This window comes from Agelaius phoeniceus, chromosome Z, assembly GCF_051311805.1.
Source record: "Agelaius phoeniceus isolate bAgePho1 chromosome Z, bAgePho1.hap1, whole genome shotgun sequence".
Lineage (NCBI taxonomy): Eukaryota > Metazoa > Chordata > Aves > Passeriformes > Icteridae > Agelaius > Agelaius phoeniceus.
Window position 1 is genome coordinate 60,518,337 of NC_135303.1, and position 16,023 is coordinate 60,534,359.

The 16,023-nt window shown below is 38.8% G+C and overlaps 1 protein-coding gene across 5 annotated transcripts in view; it reads left to right on the forward strand.

The window, feature by feature from the left end:
* The first annotated feature begins 5,857 nt into the window (after positions 1-5,857).
* Positions 5,858-16,023, forward strand: part of SLC24A2 (solute carrier family 24 member 2) — a 113,806-nt gene continuing 103,640 nt past the window's right edge. For 2 of the 5 annotated variants that reach the window (XM_054652318.2, XM_054652319.2), the window contains exons 1-2: positions 6,090-6,233; positions 7,924-8,998. In XM_054652318.2, the coding sequence (XP_054508293.2) occupies positions 8,066-8,998 (933 nt within the window). In that variant the 5' untranslated portion in view covers positions 6,090-6,233; positions 7,924-8,065. Of the gene's footprint in view, positions 6,010-6,089; positions 6,251-7,923; positions 8,999-16,023 lie in introns of those variants that run through there. The other 3 variants (XM_077171085.1, XM_077171086.1, XM_077171087.1) reach the window with 3 other exon arrangements.

The following is a 16,023-nucleotide window of genomic DNA, read 5'->3' on the forward strand; positions in this document are numbered from 1 at the left end:
GTTGGTCCATACTGCTGGGGTTTTTTGGAATTACCCTGTAATTAAAAATAATCATTTCTGTATAAAATACCCAGATTTTTTTAGTGGAATTCAATAATGATATTCCACAGAGTATTTTCTTCTCTCATAGCACTGTTGTGTTATGTTTCACTTAGGCTGTTGTGGCTCTGCTCTGAGCTGGTCCTCTCAAGCCTAGGTAAAGAGAAGGAAGATTTATACCTTCATTGAATTAAACTGTCCTTTAAGGAGACTGGCATGTTATAATGACAACATTTACAATTGCCTTATGTCTAAGTAGTATTTTAAATATTATATTAAAAAAACCATGTAATTCAGTGTTCTGAAAACATGGCCAAAAATCTTCTGTGTTTAAAGTTATACTCAGTTTATATATTATTATCACTTTATTCACTAGCAGAAACTGGTATTTAAAAAAAAAAAGCAGTTAGTTTTAGCCTCCTTAATAAAATCGTTCATGGTGCTCATTGTAACTATGGAGTTTACAGGTACAGTCCCCAGATTTCTCATCTTATTTATTTTTAAAAACAAACAAATAAAATAGATTAAAAAAACCCAAAAACAACAAACAAAAAAAAAATCCCAAACCAATGAACCAATGAAACAAACAAACAAAAAAACAACCAAAAACCCCAACCAGAAATAAACAAAAAATCTCCTCAAAAACTCTCAAAGCCTTTTACATTAATTATTTGTTATTAAATGTATGTTTTCATTACAACTGATTGTGATATATTATAATAGTACCAAAGCTATTTCAAAATGCATGTCACAGCAAATAATATTTAACCCACTGCAAGAAACAGACATCTCAGATGATCTTTGAGGCTTAATAGAGAGCAAATACTAACAGTTGAAGGTAAAGCACATATTTTGCATCTTTTACAGCTAAATCCCAAAGTCAGGCTACTTGGCTGTATGACAGCAAACTACAATAGTTACAGAGTGATACTGGTCTACCATGCTATTTTAGCTTGTGGTATTGAGTCCAGTGAAGAATATGTACCCTTGTGTATATGCTCATATTTTGTTCCCCAATGTACTGAGTGCCAATAAGTAACACTCCTAACTTAAGGCAACTGTAGCATTTACTCATCACTAAGAATTTTTCTTTCTGAATATTAACTTTAGATGCTCTCTTTAATATTGGCTACTGGAAACTTGTTACTGCAGTTAATTTAAAGATGTTTGATTAATTTTGCTCAATATTTTCCTCAAGAATATATTACTTAGGTAATATAATCAGTTTCTGCTCTTTAAACACTATGGTTTATATACAGTGTGTTTGCTTAGTATCACTAACAATTAAATTATTCAACATACTAATAATGAAGACCATGCTGTTCCATTTTTTGTCTGGGATAGAGTTATCTATGAGGGCTGTCTTTCGAATTTGTGTTGGAAACAGTGTTGATGACACAGGGATCCTTTCATTACTGCTGAGCAGGGCTTAAGCAGTGTCAGGCCTTTTCTGCTCCTCACAGCACCCTACCAGTGAGTGGGCTGGGGATGCACAAGGAGCTGGGAGAGGACACAGCTGGGACAGCTGGCCCCAAATGACCAAAGGGATATTCCAGACCATATGGCATCATGCTCAGCATATAGAGCTGGAAGAAGGAGAGAGAAGGATTCTTCACCCACAGCTACCATCCTTTCAGGACCGAACCTGCTCCAATATTGCCTTACCTGTGGCTAAATACTCTCTCATGGGGCATACCTACTCTCCCTGGCTACACACGTTGAGATGCTCCAACAGTGAATAACTTCAAGGTGTTCTTGCTGCAGCATGGATTAATCCCTGAGCCACAGTCCTCTTGGAAGTGTCTCTGCAGTGGTACACACACAACCATGGCCACAGATGCTTCAAGCTGTACAGACTGCGGCACAGGCATATCCACGCCACAGACACTCTGGGGTGCCCTGCTCCCTCCTGTGTGTACTCACTCACGGGTCACAGTGCCTCTCAGCTGATTTCACAGTGGAGTTCCAGCCTGCCCAGTACAGTAGCACAGAATGAGCAGTGATGCCCTGGCCATCTGCCAGCCCACGCACATCATCACGGCTGTTATCAGAATCCCAGGCCCAGCAGAATAACATGATCAGCAGCACAGCCCAATGGCAAGCAGTGAAAGCAAAAAGCAGTCATTAATAAGCACTAGACTCTAATTTACAGCCGGGCAACTCAGCCCCATGGCAAGCACAGGAGCCTGTTGATTAATAGCTAAGCAGCATAACTGCTATAAATTCAATCTAGCATTTTCCAATCAAACATTATCTTGCATCCTTTAATACTCATGCTGGGTGACAAAAGTGCTATTGTGGTTTAACCCCAGCCATCAACTAGGCCCCACACAGCTATTGGTTTACTACCCTACATCAGGACTGGGGGCAGAATCAGAACTATAAAAGTGAGAAAACTCATGGGTTTGCAACAACAATGATTTAAACAATAAAGCAGAAGCTGCACATGCAAGCAAAGCAAAACAAGGAATTCAATCATCACCTCCAGTGGGTAGGAAAAAGCTCATCTATCCCCAAGAAAGCAGGCCTCCATCATATGTGATGATGACTAGGGAAAACAAAGACAATCACTAAGAACATTTCTTGTTTGTTCACCCCCCACCCCAGCTCTATATGCTCAGCATGACACCATATGATCTGGGATATCTTTTGGGTCAGTGGCATTCAGCAGTCTGGATGTTTTCCCTTCCAGCTCCTTGTGCACCCTCAGCCTTCTTGCTGGTGGGGTGGGGTGAGGAACAGTAAAGGCCTTGACGCTGTGTAATAAAACCAGTAATAAAGCATCCTTGACTTATCAACATGTTTCCACCATAAATCCAAAAGATAACCCCATAGTGGCTGTTACAAAGAAAATTAACTCTATCCAAGCTGAAAGAACCAGTGTTTTAATTGAACCCTGTTGTCATCTTTTCTATCCTGTTTCACTTGTTAAAAATGACAAAGTGTGAAATAATTTTTATATTTCAAATGTCACCTGTTCCCAACTGCAATTAGCATTTAAAAGCTTAACATCCATTTTCATTCAAATATGCCGCCTCTGTAGTCATGGTAACTTCCTCATCAGCTTTATCTTCCAGCTTTAGAAGGTCCTGCTGGGATACTTAGAGATGTTATTATTTAGGATTTTTCGACTCCCTCCTCCTTCCCTTTCCAACACAAAAAACACTTCTGTGCTTGCTTTCATCAAGTCTAAGGTTTACAACAGCAACAAAACAAAAATCCTCCTCTAAAAACAAAAAAACCCAAACAAACAAATGAAAGTTTTACTTCTTGGAGCTTCCTGGAAACAGGAATTGGTAAAAAACAGTGGCTTATGAATTCAGATGACTCCTCACACATGATGCTGTAAACCACAGATAAGGTATTAAAAAGTATATATTCAGCACAAATATAAATAAAAATGAAAACCTAGTCACACCCTCATATGTGAAGGAGTAGAATCTAAATACTTGGCAGAGGTGCCTTCTCTCCTCTCTTTAAAGCAGAAACATTGAACAGCTGTGAGGCAAATGTTGTTCCACTCAAATAATTTAGTTGTTCTGAATTTAACTAGGATGTACTCTGATGTTTAATTTTGCGAGGAAAAAAAAGGATTTCTTTTATATTATCCTTCTTATACTAATGTAACTGTGCTTATTTAATTCTCTCCTGATTAGTAGGCAGCATTTATATGGGGATGGGTCAGCTGATTCAAAATGCTGAAGTCACTGGTAGAGATACCCATCTGTGAGCCACATAATTTTTGTCACAGATATTATTGTCCCTGGCATGCAACACATTTTTATTGTTGGAAGAAAAATCTTTCCAACTACAGAGAAACAGATAGATACTAGAATTCAGTATCTATCTGTGGACTTTCAGATATTAGAAAATATCATTATAGGGAATATAATAGCATTACTATAGGGGATTTTCTACATATTCTCCCTGTGGTCATTTGTAAAAGTCACCTACTTCCAATTTTTAATTCATTTGGGGTACTATGCACATATCTCAGCCTGCCTCTGGACCATCTGTGAAGCTGTAAAACCATTTTTGATATTTTTCAAGTGTCTACTTCTCATAGACTGCAAGCCAACAATTCAGCAGTCACAAGAAATTTTATTAGCGTACCTACCCTTAATCCCTATCCGACTGCAGAGCAGGCACAGGTTGAACATTTAAGATGCATCTACTTTATTTAGGTCTTGCATATGTGGATACAGAAGTAAATCTGCATTTTAATTCTTATCTATGTGGAGTCTCTAGAAGCAAGGTTAAAAGCAATCTCTACATGTGTCCATCCTGAGACTCGACAAAGGCAAGTCGTGATAATCAACAAGCCCCTCCATCAACTGCCAGCCACTAATGACCACCTCCCAGTATGAAACATGAAATAAAAGTGCACTGCACGAGCAGACTCTGCCCTTAATGCACACTTTGTCTGTGTGACTCAGCTGTGGCTCTTACTAGAAACCACTGAAATTTTGGCAATATCTCTGTAACATTCTACATCTCTTTTGTGGCCACATAGTTTCAAAGATGAATGCTGTACTTTGGTGTGTCCCATTTTGCCATCTCCTAAGTCTTTAGAACTTATGAATTTCCTATTAATTCCAAGGCCAAACCAAACAGCCCAGGTCCTGCCAGTGTAGAAATATAAAGAGACTGTGCATTCCAGGCTTACTCTAACAGTCTTTAATTTTCATGTGATGTCCTAATAATACCTATAATTTCAGTGTATTATCACTTAAGATAAACTCTCACATTTTTGCATTCTTTGTGAAGCACCAATTAAGAGTTATTTTCTGTTTGCCAAAGGACGAAATCAGAGTTCAAAATGAAGAAAGTAGAAACTGTAAGAGGTTATTATTTTCCCCAAAGAGACTGAGAGTTCATCTCTTGCAGTAGGGCTTTTCAGAAGGTGCAAAGTATGTCATTGAAAGCAGAGATGTGTTAGTGAGCTCTTTACCAAACTTTTCCCAGACCTCAATGGTTGCTCTTACCCAGCCGAGAGCAAATATCCTCGCTTTTGTCTGGGCACTGCATTTTTCAAGAACTTCCACATGAAGTTCTTCTTAAACAGCCCTGAACCAATCAGAATCTTCCTGGGATGTTGGGCCGCCTACACTGGATTACTTTGGTTTATCCATGGATTACCAAGTAGGTTATTTTAACAATGGCATAGAGGAGGAATGCAACTGGTATGTCAAAAGAGCATCACCTGTGTACTCTAATAGATCTCCAGCGTACGTCACAGGAAATTAGCTATGGCAGAGCTGCATTTGTAACTGTTTCAATATTTGTGAATTTTGAAGCATTTACTTAATGAAGCGCAGCTTATTGGGGAAATACTAATGTTGAAAACAGAAGATTAAAATAGAAGGGGACAGCTCTGGCTAAGGAATTCTCCTGTTTTCACGTGTGTACAGGGCATCTTTATTGTTCTCTTTGGCAACTTTGAAATGCACTTTGAAGAAATTTCTGTTCAGCAGTAAATTAATCATAACAAATAACTTAATCATGGATGTGTTGTCATCCTTAAATCAAATCCAAAATGAAACGTCCTTATCTTTCTTGTCCTGATTTCCTTTCATTTGGCATAAAGGATTTTTGACCAGAAGGCCTCACCTTTTTAAAAGAGCCCCGCTCTTCGAGGCTTATTATCTTTGCTAGATGCGCTAAATTTTATCTCGCTTAAAACGGCGCCAGCTAACCCAGAGTGAAGGGGAAAAATAAAAGCAATAAATTCCTTGCCCCCTTGCTTGGCCAGCAACCCAAGTCCCGTGGGGGCGCGGCGGCCGGGGGCGGGGCGCCGCCTGCCCCGCCTTTAGGGGCGGGTCCCGCTGCCGCCGCCCGCCGCAGTCGGTGCCGCGGGGCTGCGCTCGGGCCGCCCGTGCCCGTGCCCGTGCCCGTGCCCGTCCCCGCCGCGCTCCCTCCGCGCCCCTGCCGAGCGGCCGCGGGCCGGCGCGCAGCGCAGCGCAGCTCCGGGTGAGCGCCGGCGGAGTGCGGGGCGGGGGCTGGGCTGCGGCGGTGCGGGGACTCCCATCCGCAAATTCCCGCCTCCATGGGCGGTACCGGCTGCCGAGTAGGGGCCACCGGTGCCCCGAGCCCCCGGTCGGTGCCTGCGCGGCTCTCCGCTCTTGGGGCTGGACCCGCTCCCCTTTCGGAGGTGGAAAAAGTTTGTGCGGCGTGGAGCGGAGCGCGGCGGAGCGGTGCGAACTTGGGCTGAGTTAGGCGAGGCTCTGCGGCATCTCCGCGGGGGCACGGGGACGAAGGCGGGGCGGCGGGGGGCTGCGCTGCGCTCCGTCGGGTCTGGGGTCCGCCGTGTCGGGAGCGGTCTGGCCGAGCTGTGCCGCGGAGTGCCAGGGCAGGGGACAGCAGGATCGCTTCTCCTGTATCCCGTTCGCGTAATGGCCAAGGGAGCGCGGACACCGGCCCGTGGCCGCCGACTGTGCACGGCAGCGGTGGTGGTGCCGCTCCGGTGCCTTTCCTGCTAAATGTTTTTGTGGCAGTCCGTCGAGTGTTAACTCTAGGGTGGAAGATAAATATCTCTGCCGTGCTGCTGCATCTTGCGGATGAAGTATGTCTCTATGACATCTTAGTGTGGAAACTGTTTGAAAAAATCAGGAGAAATTGAGAATGACTTAATAACTTCTAGGGAGATAACTGCATGTAATAGCTGTAATCCTGTATTTGGGAATACAAAGTCAGTTATTCTGCTGATTGATAGAATGTTCAGAATTTAGCTACTGCTACAAATGACTTGAATAAGAGATGTAACAAAGTATTTTTGGGCAGTAATTGGAAAGACTAACATTCAGTTTGATTCAGAAAGTATCTTACATTTTGTTTCATATAAAATACAACTAACTGTGAAAGACACATATGTAACTAACTTTTACATTACAAATCTTCTTCAAATTCCTTAAGCAAAATACCTGCTATTATCTACAGATTTTTTTTTCCTGTGTTAAAAGGGCTGTTAGTCAAGAAAGCTCATCTCTGGCATATATGAATTGTAATTCTTGCATAATTCCTTACCGTTTTATTTGTTTCAGGATCAACTCTTGTGTAAATTTAAACAATTTTCTTAAGTATTAGTAAGCGGAGCACTTTTAAAAGGTATCACATAGGTATTCTTAGTAACATCCTACATTTATTCCTGAATGCATGACATAAATCAAAACAGAATGAGGGGAGACTGGAAATTTTATCTTGACTCATCCAAGACAGTGTCCTAGCTCTGATCAGAAGGAAACCAAGTTCTCTCTGTAAACCTGAGCTGGTTTTACAGTGGAGCTAAAGAAACTCCCATTTCAATCCTGTTCCAGCATCAGAGTGTTCTACTTACACACCAATGACTGTTGCTCTGTGCATACGTAACATTTCAATTAATGCTGCCTCAGCTGTCTAAATGTCTGATGAGATGCTTGTTAGCACTTTGATTGCTTTTCCTGGCGCTATTGTCCCTGCATTTGGGATTTGGACATTACATGTTCATAGTGAAAAGTAATTACAGCAGGTAATAATCTGTGGTGTATCCATTAAAATAATAGTTTCCTCATTTTTGCACAACATCTGGGGACAGTTTTTACCTTCCACTAGGATTTTTTTTTTTTTTTTTTTTTTTTTTTTTTTTTTTTTTTTTTTTTTTTTTTTTGTTGGCAACTGAGGAGAGCAGTGGCTCAGATGCATATGAGAGGCATAAAATGAGTATTGGTAAACTGTTATCCACAGGGTTACTGCATAAACAAACATATAATTGCTGTGTCCGGTGGGATGTGACAGAGGTTTATGTTACATATTCTGCTTCAGATTTTAAATGTAACCCAGTCTGTAAAATGCTTTCATAAGTTTCTAATCACTTCCTGTTTCACTAATGTCAATGTTTGTCCTTTTAAGACGAATGAAGAAAATACGTCCTGTGAAGAGTAAAAGTACTTGATTCTGGGAAGACTCTTACAGCACTTCTAACTTCAAAGCTGGAGAAAAGTATGAAGGAACAGTCTGTCTGACTCCCTCAGCATCTCTCACAGAACACAAAATGGCTCTTCAGAAAAAAACTGTTGTTGGTGTCTTGGAGGAGTGGTGTTTGGCGGAACCGCTGTTCGGTTGCAGGTGGCACCAGAATGTCAGGAAAAAACTGAGACTGATACGAATTGTAGGGCTCCTTGTCAGTGTAGTGGCCATTAGTACTTTCTCACTTTCAATGAGTGCCTTTTTCAAGATGGAACCACATAGCATGGCGCTGGTCAGCAGCCTAGATAGCCAAAAGCTGGTGCATGGGCATCAAAGAACTCTCTTGGATTTCACAGAACAGAATGAAATTGGCACTCCAGATCCACATGCTTCTATGAAATATGAAGCTGGGCAAGACAATGACACAGGTGATCATGCGAAGGGAGAGTACCCTGAGGACCTTTTCTCTCTTGAGGAGAGAAGACAGGGAGCAGTGATCCTCCATATAATTGGAATGATTTACATGTTTATAGCCTTAGCCATAGTCTGTGATGAGTTCTTTGTTCCTTCCTTGACTGTCATCACTGAAAAACTGGCCATTTCTGATGATGTGGCAGGGGCAACCTTCATGGCTGCTGGTGGGTCAGCCCCAGAACTCTTCACTTCTTTGATAGGAGTGTTTATATCCCACAGCAACGTTGGCATTGGTACAATAGTGGGATCTGCCGTGTTCAATATCCTTTTTGTTATTGGAATGTGTGCTTTATTTTCTAAAGAGATCTTGAACCTTACTTGGTGGCCACTCTTTCGAGACATGTCCTTTTACATCATTGACTTGATCTTGCTAATCATCTTTTTTCTGGATAACTTCATAATGTGGTGGGAAAGCATAACACTCCTGACAGCATATTTTTTCTATGTGACGTTTATGAAGTTCAATGTCCAAGTAGAAGAATTGGTGAAGAAATTTTTAAACAGGAACAAGGTTGAGAAGGTAACAACAGATGCTGAAGGAAAGGTTGGTCAATTTTTAGTTTAATTTTATGTACTAATGTCCTTATAAGTGCTAAGTCCTTCTATAGCATAAGGGTTCTAATACAGTGCAGTAGTCAATATAGAAAAGTTCCATGTTTTGCTCAAATGTCTTTTTGTTTAATCAAACTGATATTATTGAAAATAAAAAAACAAGCAGCCTTCTAGTAAATCAATAGCTTTTAACTCCAGAATTATCCTGATCACATAGAAAGCAAGAATTAAAATGACAGCAAAAAGACATAAACCTTTACTCAGCATTTTGGCACATTGATTAGGTCCGAGCTATTTTTTCCCTAAGCTTTTGGATTAAGCAGTGACAATATCTGGGGAGGATCTTGTGACAAAATTTGGCTTTCTAAAGACTTTCAATGCACTTTTTTCCTCAGAGAGGGTGCAAATAATTCAGAACAGTATACAAAGTTATTTTTTATGCATGCTTTTCATCTACTGATGATGATAATGCAATATTAACTTCCTGTTGTAATTAGTGGCACTTTCATGAATAAAACTCGTGAAAAGAGTGACCACAGTGGCAAAAGTCATAGGTTCTCTGTTTAAGGAGGATGGTTTCCCATATGCTATTTTCAACTGTGTAAACAATTTTTGTCCACAAGTAGATAATGAAATTAATGCATGGAGGGCTTGTTGAGTTTTCAGCAATTACAATAATCTTTTAAATAGCTTTCTTCTTAAAGCAAGCAATATTTAAGGGACCTCTGAAGCTGAGCTGCTTAATACTTATGCATGTAGCAATATGTTGGTTGGAATGTCTGGTTTTATATAATTTTGGGTATATTCATCAGGTAAGGTTTTATAATGCAGTAATTATTCAAATTATCAGGGACCTAGCTGCTCACTGTTCTTTTGTTTAGCAGTCATATATAAAGTGGTTCAGAAGAGGCACAATCCTGTGCACAATATAAGTGCACAGGCACGTAAACAGGAGGAGAGAGACATACCAGAGCTGGATATTTTAAAAGTTGTGACAGACACATTCAGTTTTAGGGCAAGCCACAAACCACCAAAATTAAAGCCCCGAAAAGTCTCATTTTTTCCCTTGTATTCTCTAACCAGGTTTAACAGCTGTACACTTACTTGTAACTTTATCTTTTCCTTTTTTTATTCCAACATCATCATGCTTATCTTCACCTTTCTCAAAATGCATTATTGGGATTTTATAAGTAAATGAAAAGAAGGGTCAATGCCAACAAAATACTTACCTTAATTAGCAAGGGGCTTCTATAACTACATTATAGTTGGTTTCTAAATAATCTAAGAGTTCGTAGTGCTCTGTAAATCCTTTGACAGTTAGTGCTAAAAATATGTCATGATCGAAAGACTCTGGTATATGTAGCAAACACATTCATCTGTCCAAAACTGGACAGAAAATATAAATCAGTAATTGGTCTGAAGCAATTATCAATATGAAAAGCAACTGCCTTGTGTTGTCCAGGCTACAAGATAAGGGAGAGTAGCTGTGTATCAAAGTATTTAATTATTTTTCACTGAACAGAAGAATAAATCATTTGCGAGCTGTATTGAACATTAGTTATATTTGAAGTACTCTAGATGGCCTTGATTTTAAAAGGATACCACTCATTTATTGTTTAACATTTTAATTACTTAGAATTTGTTTATAATACAGGTACACAGATTTCAGATGGGGTGAAAAAAAATCAAAAATTGGCTACTGTTCCTAAAAACACAAGCTTTGCATGATATGTTTCATGAAAATAATTTTCCTGAATTAAATTTAATTAAAGTGATAAAATAATGTATTCATAAATCTTTGAGGAGTGAAGAAAGATGAAAGGTGTTCTAATTTTGTTGCAGTTTAGCAAATACGTATTTTCTGCTTCCCGGGCAAAATGGCTTCTCAAGGTGTCAGACCATGTTTTTACTCTGTGAGCTATGCTGTAAAGGCATATTTTTTAATATTCCACTTACACTTTGAAATGATAAGTCATTATGAATTATTCTATTCTTCAGTTGAACAGCATTAAGCAGGATGAATGAAATTATTTTCTTATAGCAAGGATGTCAGATTATGTTCATTGGATAAAATCTCAGTGAAGTTCTCTCTTAATTTACTTGCTATTATTAGATTGCTTTTTAAATTAAAAAATAGCAAAAAAACCCAAACCCCAAAACTATTACATGTAGTCCTAAGCCTGATAGAGATGCTTAGGACTTGAAGTTATTGTCTAAAGCAAAGAATAAAATGCTTTTATAGTCTGAGGTCTGGTGCCTTGTAGTGAATGCAATGCATATGGATGTTTATTTCCTAAACACTGAGGTTTATAAGTATCACAGAAGTGATAGTCTTGGCTCTTGGTGGCAAAAAATATTTCATTCCTACAGTGTTAACTGTTAGCCTAGATTGCTCCCACTCATCAAGAGTGTGTATGTACAATTGTATGTATCAAATTAGTATACTGAACACAGAATTTGCAATCTCAGTTGTTTCTGATGGAAACTTTTTCACTCTCTTTTCCCCCACTGAGCCAGAGAATTGCTAGGCAGCTATCTGGAACTGGGTGTGTTAAAGTTTCTTGAAAAATTTTAATTTTAGGACAGTAGAGAAAATTCTCTTTTCCTCTAACCAAAACTCCCTCTGCCTATCTGTTGTTGATTCTGCTGCTGCCAAACTGGCAAGAATTCTGCTAAAAAAGCATGTGTGTCGTATTTACCTTTAAGGCTGATGTAATCTGAAAGCAGCTCAACAAATTTGAGAAGTCTAAATAAGGCATCATAAAGCTGGATAGTGAAGGGTTAGGTGGCTTATTAGCAAACGAGTACCAAAGAGTAGAAAACTGATCAGATGAGAAACCTCTGGAGATACTAAAATGTGTTTTAATGTTCATTTCCATACTTTTTTTCTCAGTTGTCTTGAGAGGCTGAAGAAAGTTTTACATTCTCAAGGACAGTATTTCCCGTGAGGAAAGGCTTTAGATATGAATTGATTTTTTTGTCTAGCTTTCATTTGCTCTAAGTGTATTCATCAGGTTGCTAGAATGCATGTGTATCTCTAGATGCCTTTTAGATTTCTATCACCAAACTTAAAAATTAAAGTACATCTTTTTGTACTAGAAGACTGTGACTATTTGAATTTCTGATCTTATTTTCTTTAGTGTGTTGGTCACTTGTACAAATGTGAATGCAGACAGAGTACTCTATATGAATTTTATTGTGCTCACTATTTTCCTTCACATGTTTTCAAATATATGTAGTCTCAATTATTAAAGTGGCAGGTTGAGAAAATCTGGTAGCTTTAGTTTTTGGAACAATTTTGTGGCACTGGTGAGAACAGACTACAAACCTTTTTGCATTTAGAGTTCATAGGGCTCATTGGCAAGGCTCTATTTGAACTGTGGATGTCTGTGCCTCATGCCACCCCCTAGGAAGCCTGATGGCAGTCTGATACTGATGAACTCCAGAGATCACTGTGAAAAAGATGAAAAAAAAAGAGGCTAGATGAAAAAGCAAGACAGGATTAAAAGACAAGATAAAAACCAGATGGCTGAGTTCTACGGAGTAGGATGGCGTATGGAATATGCAGATCAAGATGTGTCCCTAACAAGTCACACTGAATGGGCCCTACAGTAGTAAGAGCAATCCCACTGCTGGATATCCCCAGAAGTCCCTTCCAGCTTAACCTATTCTATGGTATGATTTTCAGATTTTATGTAGCTATCCTGTGAAGAACAGATAGTTAAGGACTGAGGTGGAATCAGCTGAACAAGGATATTTAAAAACATAAGCCTGAAATTGATTATAATAGGCAGGAAGAGGAAAACAGAAGAAGCTGATGGACAAACATCTTAAAAATAAGACTTTTTCAAATTTTCTGCTAAGATTTCAGTCTATTCTTCATCATCTGTGTTGGTGAAGATATGTTGAATGTATTAAATCACATTAAAACATCATGTGGAACTACATTTCAGTTTTAAGTACTTTTTTTTCCTTTAATGTAGCATGAAAATCATTGCAGAAATGCTTGAATCTGATTGTTCAGTAAATAATTCAAAACAGTTCTGTTTGGCAACTAGGAGAACAGAATGTGGGTGGTGCAGGGATATTGTGCAATGACATCTGTTTCACTGACAGTACCATTTTAGATGAATAGCTTATGGTATATACAAGACAGTTGCAGTTTTTCTACATTTACAGAGAGCTGCATTTGGAAAATGAGCTATTTTTACCAACACAGTGTAACTATTATTTTATTGCCAATTTTGTTGTCTTAAGAAACTTGAATAGCTTATGTGTGATACTTAAAGATCCACAATGATCTCAAGTGTTGCCCCTGTGTACTTAATGACAGTATTTGCATTCTAAAGGAAAGTAAGAGTATTTTAGGTACTTCTCTGCTTGGTGGTTGTATTAGCACTGCACACATACATTCACTATTATAATGTCTGATCTAGTATGTGTTAAGATAAAACACAACCTGAATGCATACAAGAAAAACTGAAACTTCCTTTTTCAGGACTTCTTCATTTTGAATCCACAGACCTAGTAACTGTAACTCTATCCATAGAATAACTTTCTTTTCTTTCTTTGTTTTCACTACCAATATTCTTTTTTTCTCATAGCTTTCATTGTTCATAGTGTTTCACTGTTCTTAGGAAGATTTGAATTTTATTCTAGAGACATTTCTCAGTCGGTCTACTTGTGCAAGCATGTGTGTGAATACAGAGCTATGAGTATCTGGATCTTGCAAGATAGGTGCATTGTTTTAAGTACATGTTTGAAACAAAAGCCTCAGCACTGACATTGAACCATCTCTTGTTTAGATCAATGTCTGGTTTTGTGTCATGTTTTATCTGCTTTTATTCTCTCAGAAAACTTCCAATCTACTCCTGTTTTAATTTAATGTTACTCCAGTAGCAGTAACTATGAGTTAATTTGCCTTGAGTTCTTAGCATTGTTGTTTCAATTTAGGACTATTAACTAACATAACCATAGGCTGATACTTTTTATCTGGAACCATTAGTACAGTGAAATAGATACTATTCTCAGTTTCTTTTAACGCTTCTTAGTAATTTATTGACCACAAATCAATGATTATAGTTTTCACCCCAGGAGTCTCTTGGTTTTTTATGTATGTACTTTGGTAATGAGCAAAAAGTGACAGCATGCAAATGTAGCGTAGATTAAATGCTCTTAAAGCGTGGCCATCCACTTAGATGCCACCCTTGTTAAGTATGATGGGAAAAAGTCTAGAACAGTGCCACCATTAATTAATAAAATATCCATCAGTATATTTAAAAATAAAAAGCATATGTAATTAAAAAGAAGTCAAATGATACATCTTAGAAGCTGTTTTGGCAAATGTTCACCATGCTGTGTTTCAGAACTCTAGACATGGTTAAATTTGTTGTACCAGAAGCTGTACAAAGAGAGGAAATCAGGAGACTTTATAAAAGTTTTTCCCTCCATTATCTCAGTTTTGGATACTTTATTCCAGACCCTTCACAGAATGTGAGAGCTATGGGAGACTGTAGGTGGAATGTCACCCCAAATCAGTATACCAGACCTCAGAATCAACCAGTTTTGGGGTGCTTAATCTCTAGAGGAGCTTTACTTTAAAATCAAAAAGAGATTCAGAATCTGTTTCTTGCTTAGAGGCTTTTTCAGAAATGCCAGACATAGGTGCAGCATTATGGTACTGCTTTTCTGTCTGACCCATATTCCTCTACTTTCCCCTCCAAAATACTTCTCCAAATTTACCTCTCAGATAAATATTTAACAAAATCCAAAAGCTTTTACAAAGTCTTGAGATTTTGGGGATGGAAGTGCTCAACTTTTATGAAATTACATGCAGATCTCCCACATTCATGGCCCATTTTAAGTTGATGCTGCATTCCTCATGTAGAATTTTTGAGAGGCAGGGCACAGCTGACTCCCCTGCTTTTCTGGTCTTGTTTTAAAAGGCAGTAGTGACCACTTCACAATGAACGTTTTAGACTGGGGATGTGGAATGTGAGTTGTGGAAGCTGCCCTAGGGCAGTGCTTGTTGCAGTGTTGAGGGTGCCACATTTGGAGTGTGTGATGCTCTGAGCACTGCTGACTTCAGAGTGACCTTGGCCTTTCTGAGTGGTGACATTCCCCAGGCAGCCAGCACTACACTGCCAGGGCCACAGGCCAAAAAATTAGGTTTGATGAAGTGCTTTTTTCCTGCTAATGATCTGTGGGTTTTTTGGTTTTATTAGCAGGAGTCAGTTCTCCACTGCTAGCTGTAGAGGTGTGAAAAGAGGCTCCAGTGTGTCCTTTCTCCTCTGATTTTTTTTCCCCAAGAATTCATGGATTTTGCTTTTGTAACTAAGGAATAAGATTATAACAAATTTGAATTTTTTAGTGGTAAGGGGTAGTATGTTCACAACAAAGAGAGCCCTACAACAAAAGTGATAAAGGAGTGGAGATCAGGAAAGTTCTTAAAAATAAAGTATGGGCCCATGCTTCTCTTGAAAAGATCTGTGTGGGATGAATGAGTATTAAAAGTGTTTTATACATGGCATATAGAACAGATGGGAAGATGTATCAGAGATGAGTGTAAGTGAACAGCTGTAAAACCTGTAACTCTTAAGGCATTCTATCTAACAACCTCTTTTTTACTGTTTATAAAATAAACTTCAATATAAAAAATAAGACTTCCTTATTTCTCCCCAGACATGCACCAAGTTTTGTCTAACCTGCAAATGGTGACTAGCGTGATGTAAATAATTCTGTAGATTAAATGGTGTTTCCTTTACTTTGGCCTAGATCAGCCATGTTCTGTTGTTTTTCAGCCAGCTTTTATTTAAACATCACTTTTTATTATTTTCCTTAATGGCTGCTTCCATTAATCTTTGCAGCTGTACTCGTGCTATTGGCACAAACCAGAGATTAAAATGCTTTCTTGGCACTGACAAGTTTTCTAGAAACTACAACGACAAGATTGACCAAATACTGGGTGATTATAATTAATTTATAGTGCACAGATATATATGAGATATAGGTGGCTTA